Here is a 17,538-nt window from a genome sequence, read left to right on the forward strand (position 1 = left end):
GGCACCCCTTCAGGGTGGTACATGTACATGAATGCCTTCTTTGGCGGCCAAGGAACCAGGGCTAGACTAGAGTCTGCCAGCCTCTATCCCCCAGACGACTTCGTCTGCTTCAGTCTCTGGTATCATATGGCATGCCAGGGTGACAGCAAGAATACACTAACGGTGAGTGGTTGAGATGACACCCTATCATGATAAACAACTCTTAAAATTCAGTTTCCATGCAGGATAAATGACTTTCTATTCGGTTATTTCCAATCCTCACCCCCCCCCCCCTCCCTCTCTCTTCCTCTCTCTTCTTTGCTCAGTTCTTCAGATATTCTTAAATGTTTTGATTCCGCCATTGCTTGTTTTTTTAATAAACCATCGTATAATTATGCATTTTTCCCTTAATTGGACATCGCTTTCAAGATGATCCTCTCCTGTGTATATATATATATATATATATAATAAACACAAGTTCACCAGGTTGACTGGAGGTTCATCAAATAAATTTGATAGTATATATATATATATATAGGCAAAGTGTGTTCTTGCTCTATAATTCATGCAAGTCTGATGCCAAGAACTTTGCAGTCATTGTGAATCTGTTTACAATTGGTAATTATTTGTGAAGTTGGTCCTGTTAAACTGATAAATTCAGTCCCCATTTCAACGTGGTATCACGAGACCTATGTATGGTATCTATCCGTAGGTGGCCTGGGAAACACCAGCTCTAACCCACGTGGTATGGTCTTTTACTGGAGTATCAGGAGATGAATGGAGTTATAGGCAAATCAGCTTCGTGGTTACTGAAGAATATAGGGTAAGTCCTGTGCATAGAGCACGGAAGCAATACTTTCACTTTGTGATGGTTTGACCAAGGAGATTTAAGAGATGTTGTCGAAACGAAATGCAAATTGTTTCATGTAGCTTCGAGTTTCTAAAGAAATAGAAAAGAATACACATGTGCACTGTAGTCTTTGGTGACAGATCTGTGATGCCGCCTGCTTCATGGGGAAAACTGAAAAGTGATTTGTGGCGAAATTGAAATTAATTGCTTTATTTAATTCATGCAATGCTATTTTAGTTATTTTTGATGATGATGTATATATTAATATTGCACTGACTTAATTCTTGTGACCAAACTGTATTTCACTCATTTGTATTTTGTTGGAAATGATATGAATGAAATGAAATGAAAATATTTCAGATGATGATCGAAGGACTACTAACCGGAACAGAATTCTGTGACATTGCCATCGATGACCTGTATCTATTCAATGGTGCTTGTAGTGCTGATACTACCCCTCCACCACCATTCACCTGCCTAACAGGAGATGAGAAGGTAGATGCAAGTAAGGTCTGTGACATGAGATCAGATTGTACCGATGGGTCTGATGAAACAAATTGCGGTGAGCATCTTTTATTTTTAGTAGACTTCTCCTGACTACCCCTCATTGTTCTGCGGCTGCTGCTTCGCCTTCATCATCTTCTTGTTTTCATTTTTTTCTTCTTCTAATTCTTCGTTTTTTATTCTCCATCTTCACTCTTAAAAATCCTGGTTAACATACTGTCCACGCAACGGTGGGTTAAAGCTTTATCCGATTATTGGTAGTTTTAGGCCAATAACATGAATAATGTGTGCTTTGGGTGAAAACTACACAGTATGAATTGAAAACTAGTGAACGTTGGCTGAACCTATGTGGCCCAACATTTTAAGAGTGTTATTTTTATCTCCTCCTCCTACTCCTCCTCTTCTTCTTCTGTTTCTTATTCTGTTACTACTAATACTACTACTACTAATACTACTACTACTACCACTGCTTCTTCTTCTTGTTCTTCTTCTTGTCCTTCTTCTCCTTTTTCTTCTTTTTCTTTTTCTTCTTTTTCATTTTTTTCTTGGTATTATTATTTATATTGCTCTGATTCTCATCCTTCTTTTCATCTTGTTCTGCTCCTATTCTTTATTTTCTTGTTTTATCATTTCTAATTCTTACAATTCGTACGATGTTTATCTATTTATCTCTTAGGAATATGTACATTCGAGGAGGATCAATGCGGATATACCAGTGATCCGGCAGGCATGTTTCCGTGGATAAGGCAAGGGGGCGGAGTCTCCACAACACCTCCTCCCACCCTCTTTCTTCCTCCTGCAGACTCTGACGGCCCTAGTGGAACATACATGATTGTGGATAACACTGCGATTCCAGTTGTGGGCGGAGCCTATCCCAGGCTCCTCAGTCCCTGGATACAGGAGGCGGGGTCTAGCTGCGTCATGCAGTTCTCGTACTACCTTTCGTCAAACGGTAAATGATAATGATTGTGACAATCATAAGATGACATGTTTTGGAGATTTAAGACCATTCTATGCCAAGTATTAAGAGTAAGAAAATATTATTTGAAAGTAACGAAAGATATGATATTCGGAAAAATGATAATTTTATTTTCCTTTGCATGGCAGTATAACCAACATATCCTTTCAGCTTTATCATTTTTGTTATCTTAGAAAAAATAAAGCTAGGTGATTATTTCGATGGTATCAATGGCAAATCATTGTCATGTTAATACTGATCATGAAAATATTGTAACAGCGTGAATAACCAGAACCATATATGATAATAGCAATAATAATATTACTAACAGCAGCAACAGAGGATTCAAGTTTAAAGTTGTTGTTACAACATCAATCTACTGTAAGTAATGGCAATATTGGTATCGATTATACAAAAATATGACCAATTAATTTGCCAATTACAGCTAATGATGACTAGTCCATCGACCAATCAATTTTATGATGATGCAATTACAAAGATTACTTCATTATGTTGTACATTTCATATAAAACAAATATGTAAACATTTTTCGCCCAGGCATTCACAAAACTACCCAAACTCATCACCTCTGGAAAAGTACCAGTTAGAACTGTTCTTAAGGGTACTTCGTGTGTATATTTCATGCTAATGCCCTTGATGGCGTGTGTTATTTCTATCCCAGACTATATCGCCGTATCGTACACGACCTCACCCATTGAGGATACCATCATGTATCGGACTTCTATGAGGGGATACTGGCATCAAGGAATATTTAATGTTGGCAGAATCATGAACCCCTTCCAGGTAGGTCTTTCGAATAAAAACACACAATATCAGTGTGTTCACAGTGTAACCCAATTGAAAGTCTGCCACAGTGTGCTGACCTCGTAACATGCTATTGCACATCACCTTCACCAAAGTGAGATTTGAAGACTTTAACAGTGTGAATTACATATTCATGTATATGAACACACTTAACTCATTTTCACACAGTGTGTTCATTGTGTGGACCACAATCGGAAATCGCCTTCACACAAGTGAGATCTGAGCAGTGTTAATCACAGTATGAACATATACCTCTAGGTGAACACACTGAACAGTGTTCGACAGCGTGTTCACAGTTTGGTACACAAATGGATATCGCCTTCACACTAGTGAGATTTGAGCAAGTTACCAGTGTGGATCACATTATTAACAGATCCGTCTAGGCGAACACAGTGTTCTGGTGCGTGTTCAGTTTGGTACTCCGATAGAAATGGCCTTCACGCATGTAAGATTTTAGTAAGTTACCAGTGTGGATCACATTATTAACATATCCCTCTTGGTGAATGCACTGAACACAGTATTCTACTGCGTATTCACATTTTGCTACACAAATGGAAATCGCCTTTATACATGTGAGATTTGAACAAGTCATCAGTGTGAATGAAATTATTCAAACAGTTTGAAATCGCCTTCACACAATTGAGGACACAGTCTACTATGTGAACGCACTGAACTCTATGTTACAAGGTGTGTTCAAAGTGTGTCACGTGAGCATGTTAACGTTGTAAATCACAACACATTTTCATAACACAATGTGAACACACACATTGCATGGGTATGGACGGTGTGAAATTATCTTAATATTGGTAAAGTGTGAACCACTAGTTCATATAGTGCTCTAACACACTGTAGACACTAACACTGTGCGGGTGTCCACAGGAGGAAATTATTTTTGCATTCGTAGACTGCACATATTGACCACATGCATGTATCCTTATGCATTCCCTATGTGATCAATATTTTTAGACTCTGCGTTATTCTAAGCTAGTCAATTTTAGTTCATGATCATTATGATTTTATTCTCAAATTAACCTTCATCTTCATTGCTGAACTTTTATAAGACTTGCACTTGCTATTTTAAACTATTTGAAGACTTTGGCAGCTCAGATTTTAGGACCGATAAGTCATGGTTAATTAATATTACAACTAGCCTAACTGATTGGAGCCAGAGTAGTTACCACTGACATGTGAAGATCAGGTGATTGCGCTATCGTGAATCGTCGAGTGGTTTAGGGCGCCTGACTATACATGGAAATTTCGGGGTTCGATTCCCGACCGCGGCACCCATACATGTACCCATGAGCAATGTATAAAATTGGCGATTCTCTTTTATCTTGCATTCAAATAAATGGAAATGTTATACGCATTCTTGGTAACTAATTGCGCACTTGTTAAAAAAAAATCACCAGATCTCGGGACCTGGGGCCCGTAACACAAAACTTAGCAATGATCGTAGAACATTATTCTACGATTGATTCCATTGACTACAATGTACAATCAATCATGAAAATCAAACATGCGATCAATCTTTATGCTTTGTGTTACGGGACCCAGATCTTAAAGGACAATGAAACCTTTGGAACAAATAGGCTTGTGTAGAAACAGAAAAATCAAAGAATAAGAATAAAGAAAGTTTGAGAAAAATTGGACAAATAGTGAGAAAGTTATGAGGATTTGAATATTGCAATCACTAATGCTATGGAGATCCTCACATTGGCAATGCGACAAGGATGTGTGATGTCACTGATGAACAACTTTCCCTTTGGTGGACTATAAAATATGATGATACAAACTCTTTATCCATGATGTATTCTTTAAAAATATGTATTACATGACCTCATGTAGACAGAACACATGATTTATGGATAGATGTGATAAAAGAGGCATGTCTAGTAAAATATATACTAAAGTAATGGGGAGAGTTTTTCACAAGTGACATCACACATCTTTGTCGCATTGCCAATTTGCTATCTCCATAGCATTAGTGATCGCAATATTCAAATGCTCATAACTTTCTCATTATTTGTCCGATTTTTCTCAAACTTTTATTGATCCGTTTCTTTGATTTTTCTGTTTTCACACAAGCTATCCTGTTCCAATGGTTTCATTCTCCTTTAAACATGAGTGATCGCTAATTAGCGCGAATAAATCCAAATGTTTTGGTGTGCATGTAGAAGAAATTCATATTTATTGATAATCACCATCCTGATGAACTCTATTCCAGATTAACATAATAGGTTTACCTGGAGTGGGCGGACTAGGTAGTATCATAGCAGTCAGCGATGTTCTTCTGTCCAACTGTGGATTCCGTGAAGCCGAGGAATCCTGTGGAGTTGGTGAATTCACCTGTACGAACAGGGCGTGTGTCGACATGGACCGAGTCTGTAACTTTGCTGATGACTGCGGTGATTACTCGGACGAAATGCATTGTGGTAAGTTTTTGAGTGTAAGTTTTTGAGTGTAAGTTTTGAAACGGCCTATCAAGATCACCATTGCATGCTCATTTCTGATCAGTTATGTCAGTAGAATGACTACGATGACCAATCAGAATGGCTCGTTCAAACTAGCCAGTGAAATCTTATCTTTGTGCTACATCTTTGCTGTTGACTGCGGTGATTACTCGGACGACATGCACTGTGGTAAGTTTTGAGTGATTGCTATGACCCTTAATCCTTACGCTACAGTCACTTCGGATGAACCCAAAATAATTTGGGTCAATTACACAAAGTTATCGATTAATCGATAAAATGAAATGGCGTGTCGAGATCATCATTGCATGCGCATTTTGCTAAGGTCCAATCAGAATCGCTCTTTCATATTAGCCATTGAAAGCTTAATTTTGTGTTACGGGGCCCTTGGGTCAGTTTCGCCGTTATGACTACAACAAAACCGGTTCAAACATTGCCAGGGTCCCATTGCACAGAAGTTAGCAATTAATCGCACGCTTAATTTTCAGGATTGATTTGACATTGTAGTCAATGGAATCGATTGTAGAAAAAAATGTTCTAGGATATTTGCTCAGCTTTATGTTACGGACCACAGGTAGACCCAGTTGTCACTTCAAACCTGCACAGATTATTAGAGGGCGTTATTTGCAAAAAAATGTCAAAATATGTAGCCGTGGGACAGATATGCCGACATTTTCCTTATAAAAAAAAATTGGCAAGCCAAACAAAAAATGTTATCCAGTACTAAAATTGGCACAGGTTCATATGTCGGACTATTTAAAGGGTATTTTTAGAGAGAAAAAAATTAGGGCACTTCAGGTGACCTATACATTGAAAAACTATTAAAGCTAGATGTTTTTGGAAACCGAAGAAACAAGTATTGTCGCTTTTTGAAGAGTTAAAACACTGATAATTTATTATCCGCTTTTGATGAAATTAAGCTGTTAGTATTATTGCATTCCGTCTTTTTTAAAACCAAATTAAAGACTTAGGAAGCATTATTGAAATTGTGAATTGACACATTTTCACTGAGGCCTGTGAGAAATGTATCTTGATGTCATATATTAAAGATATACCTAGTTCCCTTTGCAAATAAACCCTTTTTAAAATATCTTTTAACAGACGATGAGAAGTATACAGCTAGATGTGACTTCCAGTCCAATCTATGTTCCTACACGCACTTACCTGGGGATTATCTGTGGATCAGAACGTCAGGAGCAACCACGGTCGACAAGCAGTACGCCCCCACACGAGATCATTCGTCCAACTCCGCAGGGGGTCATTACCTTCTCGCGGATGCATTGGGATCATCACCGGGTGATGTTGCTCGCATTGCGTCACCGACTTTCATTCGCACAGGGCTCACATCCACTTGTAAGGTGGGTATTCACCAACGACAATAATAATTTCCCATTTAACATTTCTTTCCGAAGGCTTCGCATTATTCACATTATGACAGGATAAAATGCAGGTGACGAATCTGAAATCACGCCTTGTAACGAGTGCCCCATAGAATCATAAAGAATTTTTTCCTAAATACGACTGGGAAAATAAAATTTCCAAAAAATGCGCTAATATGAATAATGCGCACCATACAAGCTAAAGCTACAACAGGAAAGAAAAAAAAACACACTTCCAAAGCAGGGCAAGTTATACCCAATATTCAAATGAAACAGTTAAAATCCCTCAATAATAATGATAATAAAATTCCTGATTTAACAGGCCGCCTAAGTCTAGCAAAAAAGAAAAAACGTTTACAAAAAAAAGCAAATAATAGAACTAGATAGGAGCAATTTTGAAAAAAAAGTGAGAGAATAAAGCAAAAGTTTGATGCATTTACCTAGGGTAATTTCAAATTTACCGCAAACATGATGGCATTGATGATGCCATTTTCATATGGGATAGGTACTCTCTAGTAAAATGTCAGAAAATAAAGAACCTTATTAAGGATCTTGGGCTCATAAATGATATGTGATCAATTAGCTAATATCAACCACTAATAAACTGTTTTTTAATTCATATGATTGCATTGGGGCATCTACTGGCCGAGTAAATTGCGTCAGAGAGCCGGAAGAGTGTGATTAAATACGTTTCTCTTTATATCTAATATTATCATTGTTCCTTAGATTCGTTTCTTCTTCTTTGGTAACGGACCTGACACTGGGATTATCAACATCTACACTCGGTCGTCAGATGGCGGACCTCTTGACCGTCTGGACGCGCTCTCTAATTTTGCCACGGATAGTTTTACTTATTACGACGAGGATTTGGCCATTTTAGATGATTTTCAGGTTGGTAAACTGACTGATGCAAACTAAGTACAAAAATACTCCTAGTACTGACTTGTGGGCCTACAAAGGGCAGAGTCACTTATTATTATATACAGTCAATATTGGTTAACCATTTTTGGCCCTAAACGTCCACGGTGGAATAAATACGATGCCACGACTATATAAGGGCGCCATTTTCTTATTTTATCTGAGGCATGCTTACCCCTGCAATTTTCCCTTTAAAAAAGTTTACCAATACCACTTTTATCCAAATCATTTTACTGGAGGCCTTACGCTTACTTGAAAAATGTAGACCAATTCTTGATAATATTAAAGTTGTCCCACAGTTGGATTCGATACATGGAATTTCGGCTGCAGAGATCGTAAACCAAGATCAAGACACATCCACTCCTATAGTAGGCATGGCCGTTAACTTGCTTTCATTGTCATTTCTTATTCTTTTCTTTTGTCTGAAGTCAGTCCCCTACATCACTTGGTAATGTGATATAAAACTTAATGTTCACTGAACAACACCATCTTCAGGTGATTTTTTCAAGTCTCATAGAGTGGATGGATTAAATGGGATAAAAAGCTATTTCAACTTTGGCTGCCATAAAAATACATCAACATTGTTTCATTAATCGTTGATAAAGGTATTTTAATCTCATTTTCTGACATTCTGAATCCCATTAGGTTGTAATCGAAGCGGTAGCTGGCAGCGGCCGTAACGGAGCCATTGCTATAGATGATATCAGCTTCATAAACTGTCAGCTTTCGAATAATCCACTTCCGGGTGGGAGCACACCAGCCCCGCCAACCACTCCCACCCCTTGCCCTATACCCTCCGACTACCAATGCGGTGATGGTCAGTGTATCCCCCCGGATCAAGTCTGTGATTTCATCGTGCAATGTAGCAATGGACGAGATGAGCAAAATTGCGGTAAGATTTTAAATTGTGTTTGAGTTTTTTTTCAGTTAATCGTTTAGGTCGACAAGGTCGCCAAATTTTACCATCAAATATGTATTACTTACAACATAGTTCTTTGCGGCGTATTATTAATAATTTTATTTATGACGCAATCCCTTTTCCAGCTGTAATTTTATTTAATGTAATTTAGTTCGGTTTGAAGGCTTGTTTCATGGTTGGGAAGTTGTCCTACGGGTACAATCTTATTTGAAGAAGAATCTCCTTGAACCTCCCCGATCTTGACTGTAATACAATAAATTAATATTAAGTTTATACAAACACGACATTAAAAACCTTCACGCCAATCGAGTAATCATCCACACTTTGATTTCAACCATTCTATCGGGACAGAAATATAAACAGAACTATTGAACTCATTTTGCTGGTAATCTTAACTCTAGTTTAATTTAAATTCTGTTCTGAGGGTGTGGTTTCAAATGTGACAGCTATAGTTAGAGTATTAGTTGAACACTTTAAATCTGATTCATCATTTTATTCTGCAATCAAATCGTTCACAAACATCCACTATTCACTATTATAGATTTATTATGCCATGGTGAACGAATAAGATGGAATGTTCACAGAATTTCAACGTTTTTTTGAATCCTCGTGACTTTAGTTTTGGCTTTTAGACCATGGTAGAAGTTGAACTGGGCTTCACACTAAAATTCATTCTCTTCAGAGTGTCGGTGACAAATGTACAATATAGAATTTAGAATATGCTAATTAGTTGATTAACATTTCTCCACAAAATATTTTGTATTAGGTGCTTGTGAGTTTGATGATTTGCAGACGTGTGGGTCCGAAAACTTTGGGTGGCGTTTAAGAGAAGCTGGTTCCGACATTGATTATCTTCCGACTGATCACTTCAATAACGCTTCAGGTAGGCAAAGAATGATCATCATTGTATTTGTTGGAGTGTGAATGCGAACGTGTGTTTACGCATGCGTGTGGGAGGCGTGGGTAAAAGAGGGAACGAAAATAGTCATTTATGGTGGTTGGCGTGGATCTGTGACTTTACTTTTTATCATAACAGTTTGTACTTTCCAATCAATTGGTCCTATGTGATGATGCACAGCATTTCTATAGCGCCGTATATCTGTCGAAGACATTCAAAGGCGCATTTTTGGAGGAGCCAGCCAATCAGGGTCGCCTAGAAGGGCGCGCGCACAGAACTGTGACCCGCGGGTCTCTCTCTACCAGCGGCTGCTAAAAGGTTCATATACAGCATACCACAAGTTTTTATGTCATCTAAGTGGTATACACCTCTTCCTAGCTAGCTAGTACTGCGCTTGGATTCTCTCAGTAGCATCCCTTTGTTGTCTCGCTACCCTAAGTACACTGTAAAAATGAAGTGTTAATTCAGCACTTACAGTGCTTGCTTTATAGCGACTGCACTACGAGTGCGGATTTTTTAGTTCAGATTTACACTAGAAAATCAGCACTCGTGGAGCAGTCACTATACAAGCACTTGAAGTGCTGAATTAACACTTCATTTTTTTGTCTCACCTGCATAGCAGAGTGAGACTATAGGCGCCGCTTTTCCGACGGCGGCGGCGTCAACATCAAATCTTAACCTAAGGTTAAGTTTTTGAAATGACATCATAACTTAGAAAGTATATGGACCTAGTTCATGAAACTCGGCCATAAGGTTAATCAAGTATTACTAAACATCCTACCTGAGCTTCATGTCACATGACCAAGGTCAAAGGTCATTTAGGGTCAATGAACATAGACCATGTTGGGGGATCAACATCAAAATCTTAACCTGAGGTTAAGTTTTTGAAATATCATTACTTAGAAATTATATGAACCTAGTTCATAAAATTTGAACATAAGGTCAATCAAGAATCACCGAACATCCTGCATGAGTTTCACGTCACATGACCAAGGTCAAAGGTCATTTAGGGTCAATGAACTTTGGCCGTTTTGGGGGGTATCTGTTGAATTACCATCATAACTTTGACAGTTTATGGATCTGATTCATGAAACTTGGACATAATAGTAATCAAGTACCACTGAACATCCTGGGGGGCATTTCATCAAACAATTAGTCAGTGGTTTTCTCCGACTAATTGTGATTTTCACCGACAATTTTGCTATCACCGACTAAATTCCATTTCATGAAAATTTGTCGGTGATTTTCTCCGACAAATTATTGGAAACCACCAACTAATTTTGTCGGTGGCCTTCACCTACTGACAAAACTCATTTTTCACCGACTAATCAGCCTTTTGAGGGCCTTCGCAGCTAAAATTGATCAATTATAGTTGATTTTTGATATAACATTTGAATAAATCGCTCACTGTTCATTTCATTAAGAAAATTCAAAGAAAAGATATTTATCTTTAGTCAATAACAAATAAAAAGTAGACATTTCAAGAATCATATTTTCATCTTTAGAACTATATTTTCATAAATATTAATCGATACATAGGAAACATCTTCATATGTACACATTTTTTCACACATAATTTTCTTCAACCTGAATAAATAATTGTGCATTTTTGTCTCACCTGCATAGCAGAGTGAGACTATACGCGCCGCTTTTCCGACGGCTGCGGCGTCAACATCAAATCTTTACCTGAGGTTAAGTTTTTGAAATGTCATCATAACTTAGAAAATATATGGACCTAGTTCATGAAACTTAGCCATAAGGTTAATCAAGTATTACTGAACATCCTCTTAAAGTTTCATGTCACATGATTGAAGTCAAAGGTCATTTAGGGTCAATGAACTTAGACCATGTTGGAGGAATCAACATCGAAATCTTAACCTGAGGTTAAGTTTTTGAAATGTCATCATAACTTAGAAAATATATGGACCTAGTTCATGAAACTTGGACATAAGGTTAATCAAGTATCACTGAACATCCTGCATGAGTTTCACGTCACATGACCAAGGTCAAAGGTCATTTAGGGTCAATGAACTTTGGCCGAATTGGGGGTATCTGTTGAATTCCCATCATAACTTTGAATATTTATGGATCTGATTCATGAAACTTGGACATAATAGTAATCAAGCATGATTAAGGTCAAATGTCATTAAGGGTCAATGAACTTTGGCCGAATCGGGGGTATCTGTTGAATTACCATCATAACTTTGAAAGTTTATTGGTCTAGTTCGTTAAACTTGGACATTAGAGTAATCAAGTATCACTGAACATCCTGTGCGCATTTCAGGTCACATGACCAAGGTCAAAGGTCAATGAACTTTGGCCGAATTGGGTGTATCTGTTGAATTACCATCATAACTTTAAAATTTTATGGATCTGATTCATGAAACTTGTACATAAGAGTAATCAAGTATCACTGAACATCCTGTGCGAGTTTCAGGTCACATGATCAAGGTCAAAGTTCATGTAAGGTAAATGAACTTTGGCCATGTTGGGGATTTTTGTTGAATAACCATCATATCTCTGTAAGTTTATTGGTCTAGTTCATAAAAAGTGGACATAAGAGTAACCATGTATCACTGAACATCTTGTGCGAGTTAGAGTAGTTTTCAAAGTCAGCACTGCTGCTATATTGAACGGCGTGATGCAGGTGAGACGGCCAGAGGCATTCCACTTGTTTACAGTATACATTGATTATAAACAGCTTCAACAATGAAACTCTGCATCCTAACTATCACACTGGTTCCTTGAAGCAAATGAAGCAAACCTCTCTAACAAACTCAGTTTACGTACCCTAAATACCATCGCCTCCCCTAAAAGCCAAACACTGCAAAAACGCCGGTGTTAATTTAACCACAGCACGGTATCTGTATTGGTCCACATAAGACAGGTGTTGAAACAACACCTGTTAAGAATCAAACCGGTATTGGTTCAACACTAATTGGTGTTGCTTAAATGCCAGATTGGTGTTGGCCCATCGCCAAACCGGTGTTGTTTCAACACGTCTCTGATGTGGACTGATACAGATGCAAGGCAAGCGTTAAATCAACACCAGCGCTTCTGCAGTGTACCATCAGTCCATGCCAACCTTGTCCCTTCTGTCAAACACATCCCCTTCCTCCACCTCTGCCCATCCTTAGCCCTTTTCCCAAACCCTCGAAACCATTTTCTCTCTGAACCTTAACAAAAAAACCTGCATCCGACCCTAACTATGTTACTATCTACCCTAGATTTTGATGAATTCAGAGGAATTCAGGAATTTGGTGTCATTTCTTCATAGATCCGGGTTTTTATCTAGAGAGCATCTACGGCTACAACACGTTAACAACCCCTCTGATTGGTCCCCCTGGGTCTGCATGCCAGGTTCAGTTCTATTACTATATGAGCGATGCAACAAGTCAATTAGAACTGCGGTTACGCGTAGAAGATGGACCCCAACTCTTTGTGGTGAGGGGTACGGAGAATCCTGGTACGTGGGAGTATGGAGTTGCATTTGTAGGAGAGTTCGATGAAAAGATTAAGGTACTAGTTTGTGCTTCCTCCTTTCTTTGTTTTGTACTCTTTCTTTTGCCCCTATGCCCCAAACTCCCTCCCATGGGCAGAAATCTCAGGGGGACGCGTCCCCCCCCCCCCCTACTCAAAATTGTAGGGGGACACAATACCGAATGTCCCCTACTATTTTTGGTCTTTTGTGATGAAAATAAATCCATCATTGAAAATCGAGCTAAAGCATGTATTTTGGACAAAATATGATCTTTCATTTGGGTTGATAACCTTTTTTTTTTGTTTTCCAGCCCCTTGTCCCCCTACCTTTTGTGAGAGATTTCCGCCCCTGCCCACTCCCCTACTTTCGTTTACTCTAAAGGAATTTTGATATAATATTCCTCTTTCCTTTGCGTCTAGTCATCTTTATCTCTCTCTCTCTCTTCCTCTGTCTCTGCCAATCTGCATTCAAGAAAAATATGCCATCACTGGATTATGCTTTCCGGCAGGTATCCCCCGCCTCTTTATCTCTTTCTCTCTCTCTCCGAAGTCACTTTGAATAAATAAATGATTTTTGACGTTTCATGTTTTGTTTGTAACATAAAAGTGTATACTGATTGAGGATTTTGAAACGAGACTTCAATTGTAGATTTCACCAGTGTGGCCCCATCAGGTCCCCGTAACACAAAGGTTGAAGATTATACAAAACAGTCGTTTTATTCATTTTTATTCAAACCACCTATATGTAGCTGTTACAAAAAACGTTAAAACGACTGTTTTCGACTCGCCGTACGGCCGCCGTAGAGCAAATGTGACCAAGGTATTAATCGCTAGATGATCAAGACCATCGCTGCATGCACATTTTGCTCAGTAGATTGACCGGGAACCAATCAGAATTGTTCTTTCAAATAAGCGATTAATCGCTAACCTTTGTGTAATTGGGCCTTAATATTATGACATGAATATTTTTTCTCCATTCTTTCCCTTTTCCCCCCACTCTTATGCACCAGTTTACCAGTTTATTATGCCTTTCTTTGTTACCTGTTTGACCCACCTCTCACTAATTCTCTTGTTATTCATCTCTTCCTCACACCCTCTATCACTGTTTTGTTCCAGATCCTGTTTGATGTTGCCTGCCTCATATCTTAATCCCTCTCGGCTTGAGGTCTTTCTTTGGCCTTACTTACACTAACTTCCCTTTGTGTCTGCATACTCCTTTTCTTTCATCCCCTTCATTAACCTGATTGGTCATCTCTTCTCACTAATGCCCCTTTTGTCTCCTTGTTTCTAGCGTTGCTGTTGAATGTCTGTGGTCTATATTATGGTTGTTCCACTTTATATGTTTGTCATTTTGCCTCCGAAGAAGATTCTGCTAGGATCGAAAGCTTAGGCCCCTTTTGACTCTCTACATGAATATTTTGTTTCCTCTCTCCAGATAAGCTTTGATCATGTGTACCTGTTTGCTGTTGAAGGACTGGGCTTTACAATGGCTCTTGATGGGATCAGCTATCTCCAATGCCTTGGAAACACCTCCGTTTCACCAGGTACTTACTCCTTATCTGATCTTTATCAATAAATATGCATACACAAAAATGGAGATTATCATTAATAACATCACATTACATCTGGCTTCCTTCTATTTTCAAAAAGTTGGGGGATAATTTACTTTTGCATTCCCCACTTTGTGGAATAGCCTTCCTAAAGACATAAAAAATGTACCTTTGTCGAAACTTTCTAAATCTTCTCAAACCTTTTTTAACTCTTAGCTTTTTATGAGCCTTGAGCACTCTACAGAGTGGACCTGGCGCTTTATAAGTCACATTATTATTATATCAAAGTTTAAGAAATGAGAAAAAATATTACGCATTCAGGAATGGACCGTAATAATCACGATAATACTAAGAATTTATGTTTTGGCGGGACCATATATCGTCTTGACATAATCGGAGAGGTTTGTGCTTGGTTTTTACCATGCTTTCATTTTTAACCTCACTCGTTGTTTATTTTCTCTCAACTGCATATGAGTAGTGAGAAAAGAATTCACGATGTTTCTACTGGAAAATGCGTGTTCTTTAGATGGTTAAATAGGTCAGTGTTTGGTTTTTACCCTGCCATCCTTTTTATTCACGCCGATTGTTTATTTTCTTCTGATAAGATACACGTTAAAGGAAAAAAGAATTTCCGATGTTTGACGGAAACGAATGTGTTCTTGAGATGGTTGAATTGGTTCATTCTTAGTATTTACCATGCTTTCATTTGTATTCTTGCATGGTTTTTTTTTTTAAACTAGATATAAGCTGTACCTTTGAAGATGGTCTATGCGGTTACATGCAAGGTTCGTCTCCAGATGAAGATGATTTTGATTGGGTCAGAGCAAGAGGCGAAACAGATTCTTCTCATACCGGACCTCGCTTTGATCATACTTCCGGCACAGGTCAGTTTTGGTCCCATTTACAGAAAATTAAAACGTGAAAATGATTAGTAATGATACTACTACTAATAATAACGTCATATTTTAGCGTGGGTAAACACGCCATGGCAATCGAACACACTTTCTTCATATTGAAAGATGAGTCTTAACCACTAATGATGATAATAATGATTGTGATAACACTGATCTCAATGCAATAAAGATAATTACAACAGTAAGAATATCAATAATGATAGTAATACTAATAATACTTACGACATAAATATTAACTTACATTATAAATATATGTCATATATTATGACTATAATGTTTATAATTATATAATTACAATAACAATAAAATGATGACAAAAATCATTATTCAAATTAGAATTCCTGATCAGTAGTTTATAAAGAAAATAATACAAAACATACAGAGTACATGTACATTCATGGCAATATCATCTGAGAAGAAACACAGTGTACAAAACATGAATTATTACTTTTTTAGCGACAATCATTTGTAATATAATGTATGTTGAAGTAGTTGGAGTCCATACAAAGGACAGGTTGTATAATATTTTTTTTGCAGCCCCTCTAACGAAATCAGACTTTACTTCAAGTACTTTAGTTTATCTTTAAGCATGAAAGGAGCGTATCACTGTTGCAAACTTCTTATCTATCTGGTTGTAGGTTACTATATGTATATCGAAGCAGATGGCCCAGCTGACGGTCAGAAAGCAATTCTTAAATCCCACCCACAGCGAGCTACCAATGGAAACGGTGTTTGCCTGACATGGTATTATCACATGTATGGACCTGATGTAGACAGATTCAATGTCTACATTCAACAGGGTAGTCTGGCCACGCCCATTTTCAAACGGCAAGGCACCCAGGGTAACCAGTGGAAATACGCGCAATGGACTGTGACGTCAAACATCGCATGGGGGGGTCAGTAACTACCTTTATACCAATTTATTTATACCCTTTGATTTTATTAATACGGAAGTCATGTATTTAATAAATGGAATGCATGACCTTCAATGCGATAAAGTTAGTGCATAGGAAATCTGGTAGAAATATCAATATAACCTTCATTACAGTTTCAAGTATCAAAATGATTGGACCTTTAAAATTATTTTCACCTTTTAAAGTAAAATTTTACAATTTGATAAAATAAGGAGCATGAAACAAACCTTGCACTGAACCATGTTTACATATTTTTTACTTAGATTATAACTCATTTAATCATGACAGTCAGATAGTAGGATATCGATAACCATGACGGCGATGATAAAAAATTGAAGCTACATTCAAATATAGTGATAATGACGCTGGTTATAATACTAAAAATAACAACTAATAAATAACTTTTATCGTCAGATATAGGTCAGACTGTTAAAACAATTGCTGATTGCCATTATCACCCAGGATTTAGCCTTTTTGTTACAAGGGATGGTGTTCCACCAGTAAATAAAAGTGTTTCCGATTCGATATCGCTGTTCTTTACCGCGATTGTTCAGGTCACATTTGAAGCATATCGAGGACTTGGTGCTGCCGGAGACATAGCTATCGATGACGTCATTGTTGAAAATCGCGCATGCTCTGCACACCGTAAGCCATGTTTTTTTTTCTTCTTCATTTCTCTTGGCTATCTCATTTCCCACGTTATCATTTATTCTAGTTTTAAGAACCTAAAGGTGAATACATGGGGAAAAAATAGAACATTGTTATATCTTCAAGTCAAAAATTCTTAAAAGTATGTTTTTAAGAGTCCTGCTACTCTTTCTTTTTCGGGTTTTTTTTTCCGTTTGATAATGCCATCTACCTTTCACCTTGAAGGGGAATGAAACCTTTGGAACAAGTAGGCTTGTGTCAAAATAGAAAACTTAAAGAATAAGAACAAAGAAAGTTTGAGGAAAATCGGACAAATAATGAGAAAGTTATAAGC

At 37.8% G+C, this 17,538-nt stretch overlaps 1 protein-coding gene across 1 annotated transcript; it reads left to right on the forward strand.

Annotated features, from left to right (window-relative positions):
• The first annotated feature begins 27 nt into the window (after positions 1-27).
• Positions 28-16,546, forward strand: LOC121417841 (MAM and LDL-receptor class A domain-containing protein 1-like). Its single transcript, XM_041611573.1, has 14 exons — positions 28-162; positions 692-802; positions 1,190-1,391; positions 2,010-2,285; positions 2,974-3,095; positions 5,341-5,548; positions 6,686-6,942; positions 7,690-7,854; positions 8,527-8,773; positions 9,567-9,683; positions 12,976-13,217; positions 14,614-14,722; positions 15,469-15,612; positions 16,281-16,546. The coding sequence occupies exons 1-14, from the start codon at positions 28-30 to the stop codon at positions 16,544-16,546; spliced, it is 2,601 nt and encodes an 866-aa protein (XP_041467507.1).
• Positions 16,547-17,538: the final 992 nt, after the last annotated feature.

The sequence above is a fragment of the Lytechinus variegatus genome, chromosome 6 (assembly GCF_018143015.1).
Source record: "Lytechinus variegatus isolate NC3 chromosome 6, Lvar_3.0, whole genome shotgun sequence".
In the NCBI taxonomy this organism is placed as follows: domain Eukaryota; kingdom Metazoa; phylum Echinodermata; class Echinoidea; order Temnopleuroida; family Toxopneustidae; genus Lytechinus; species Lytechinus variegatus.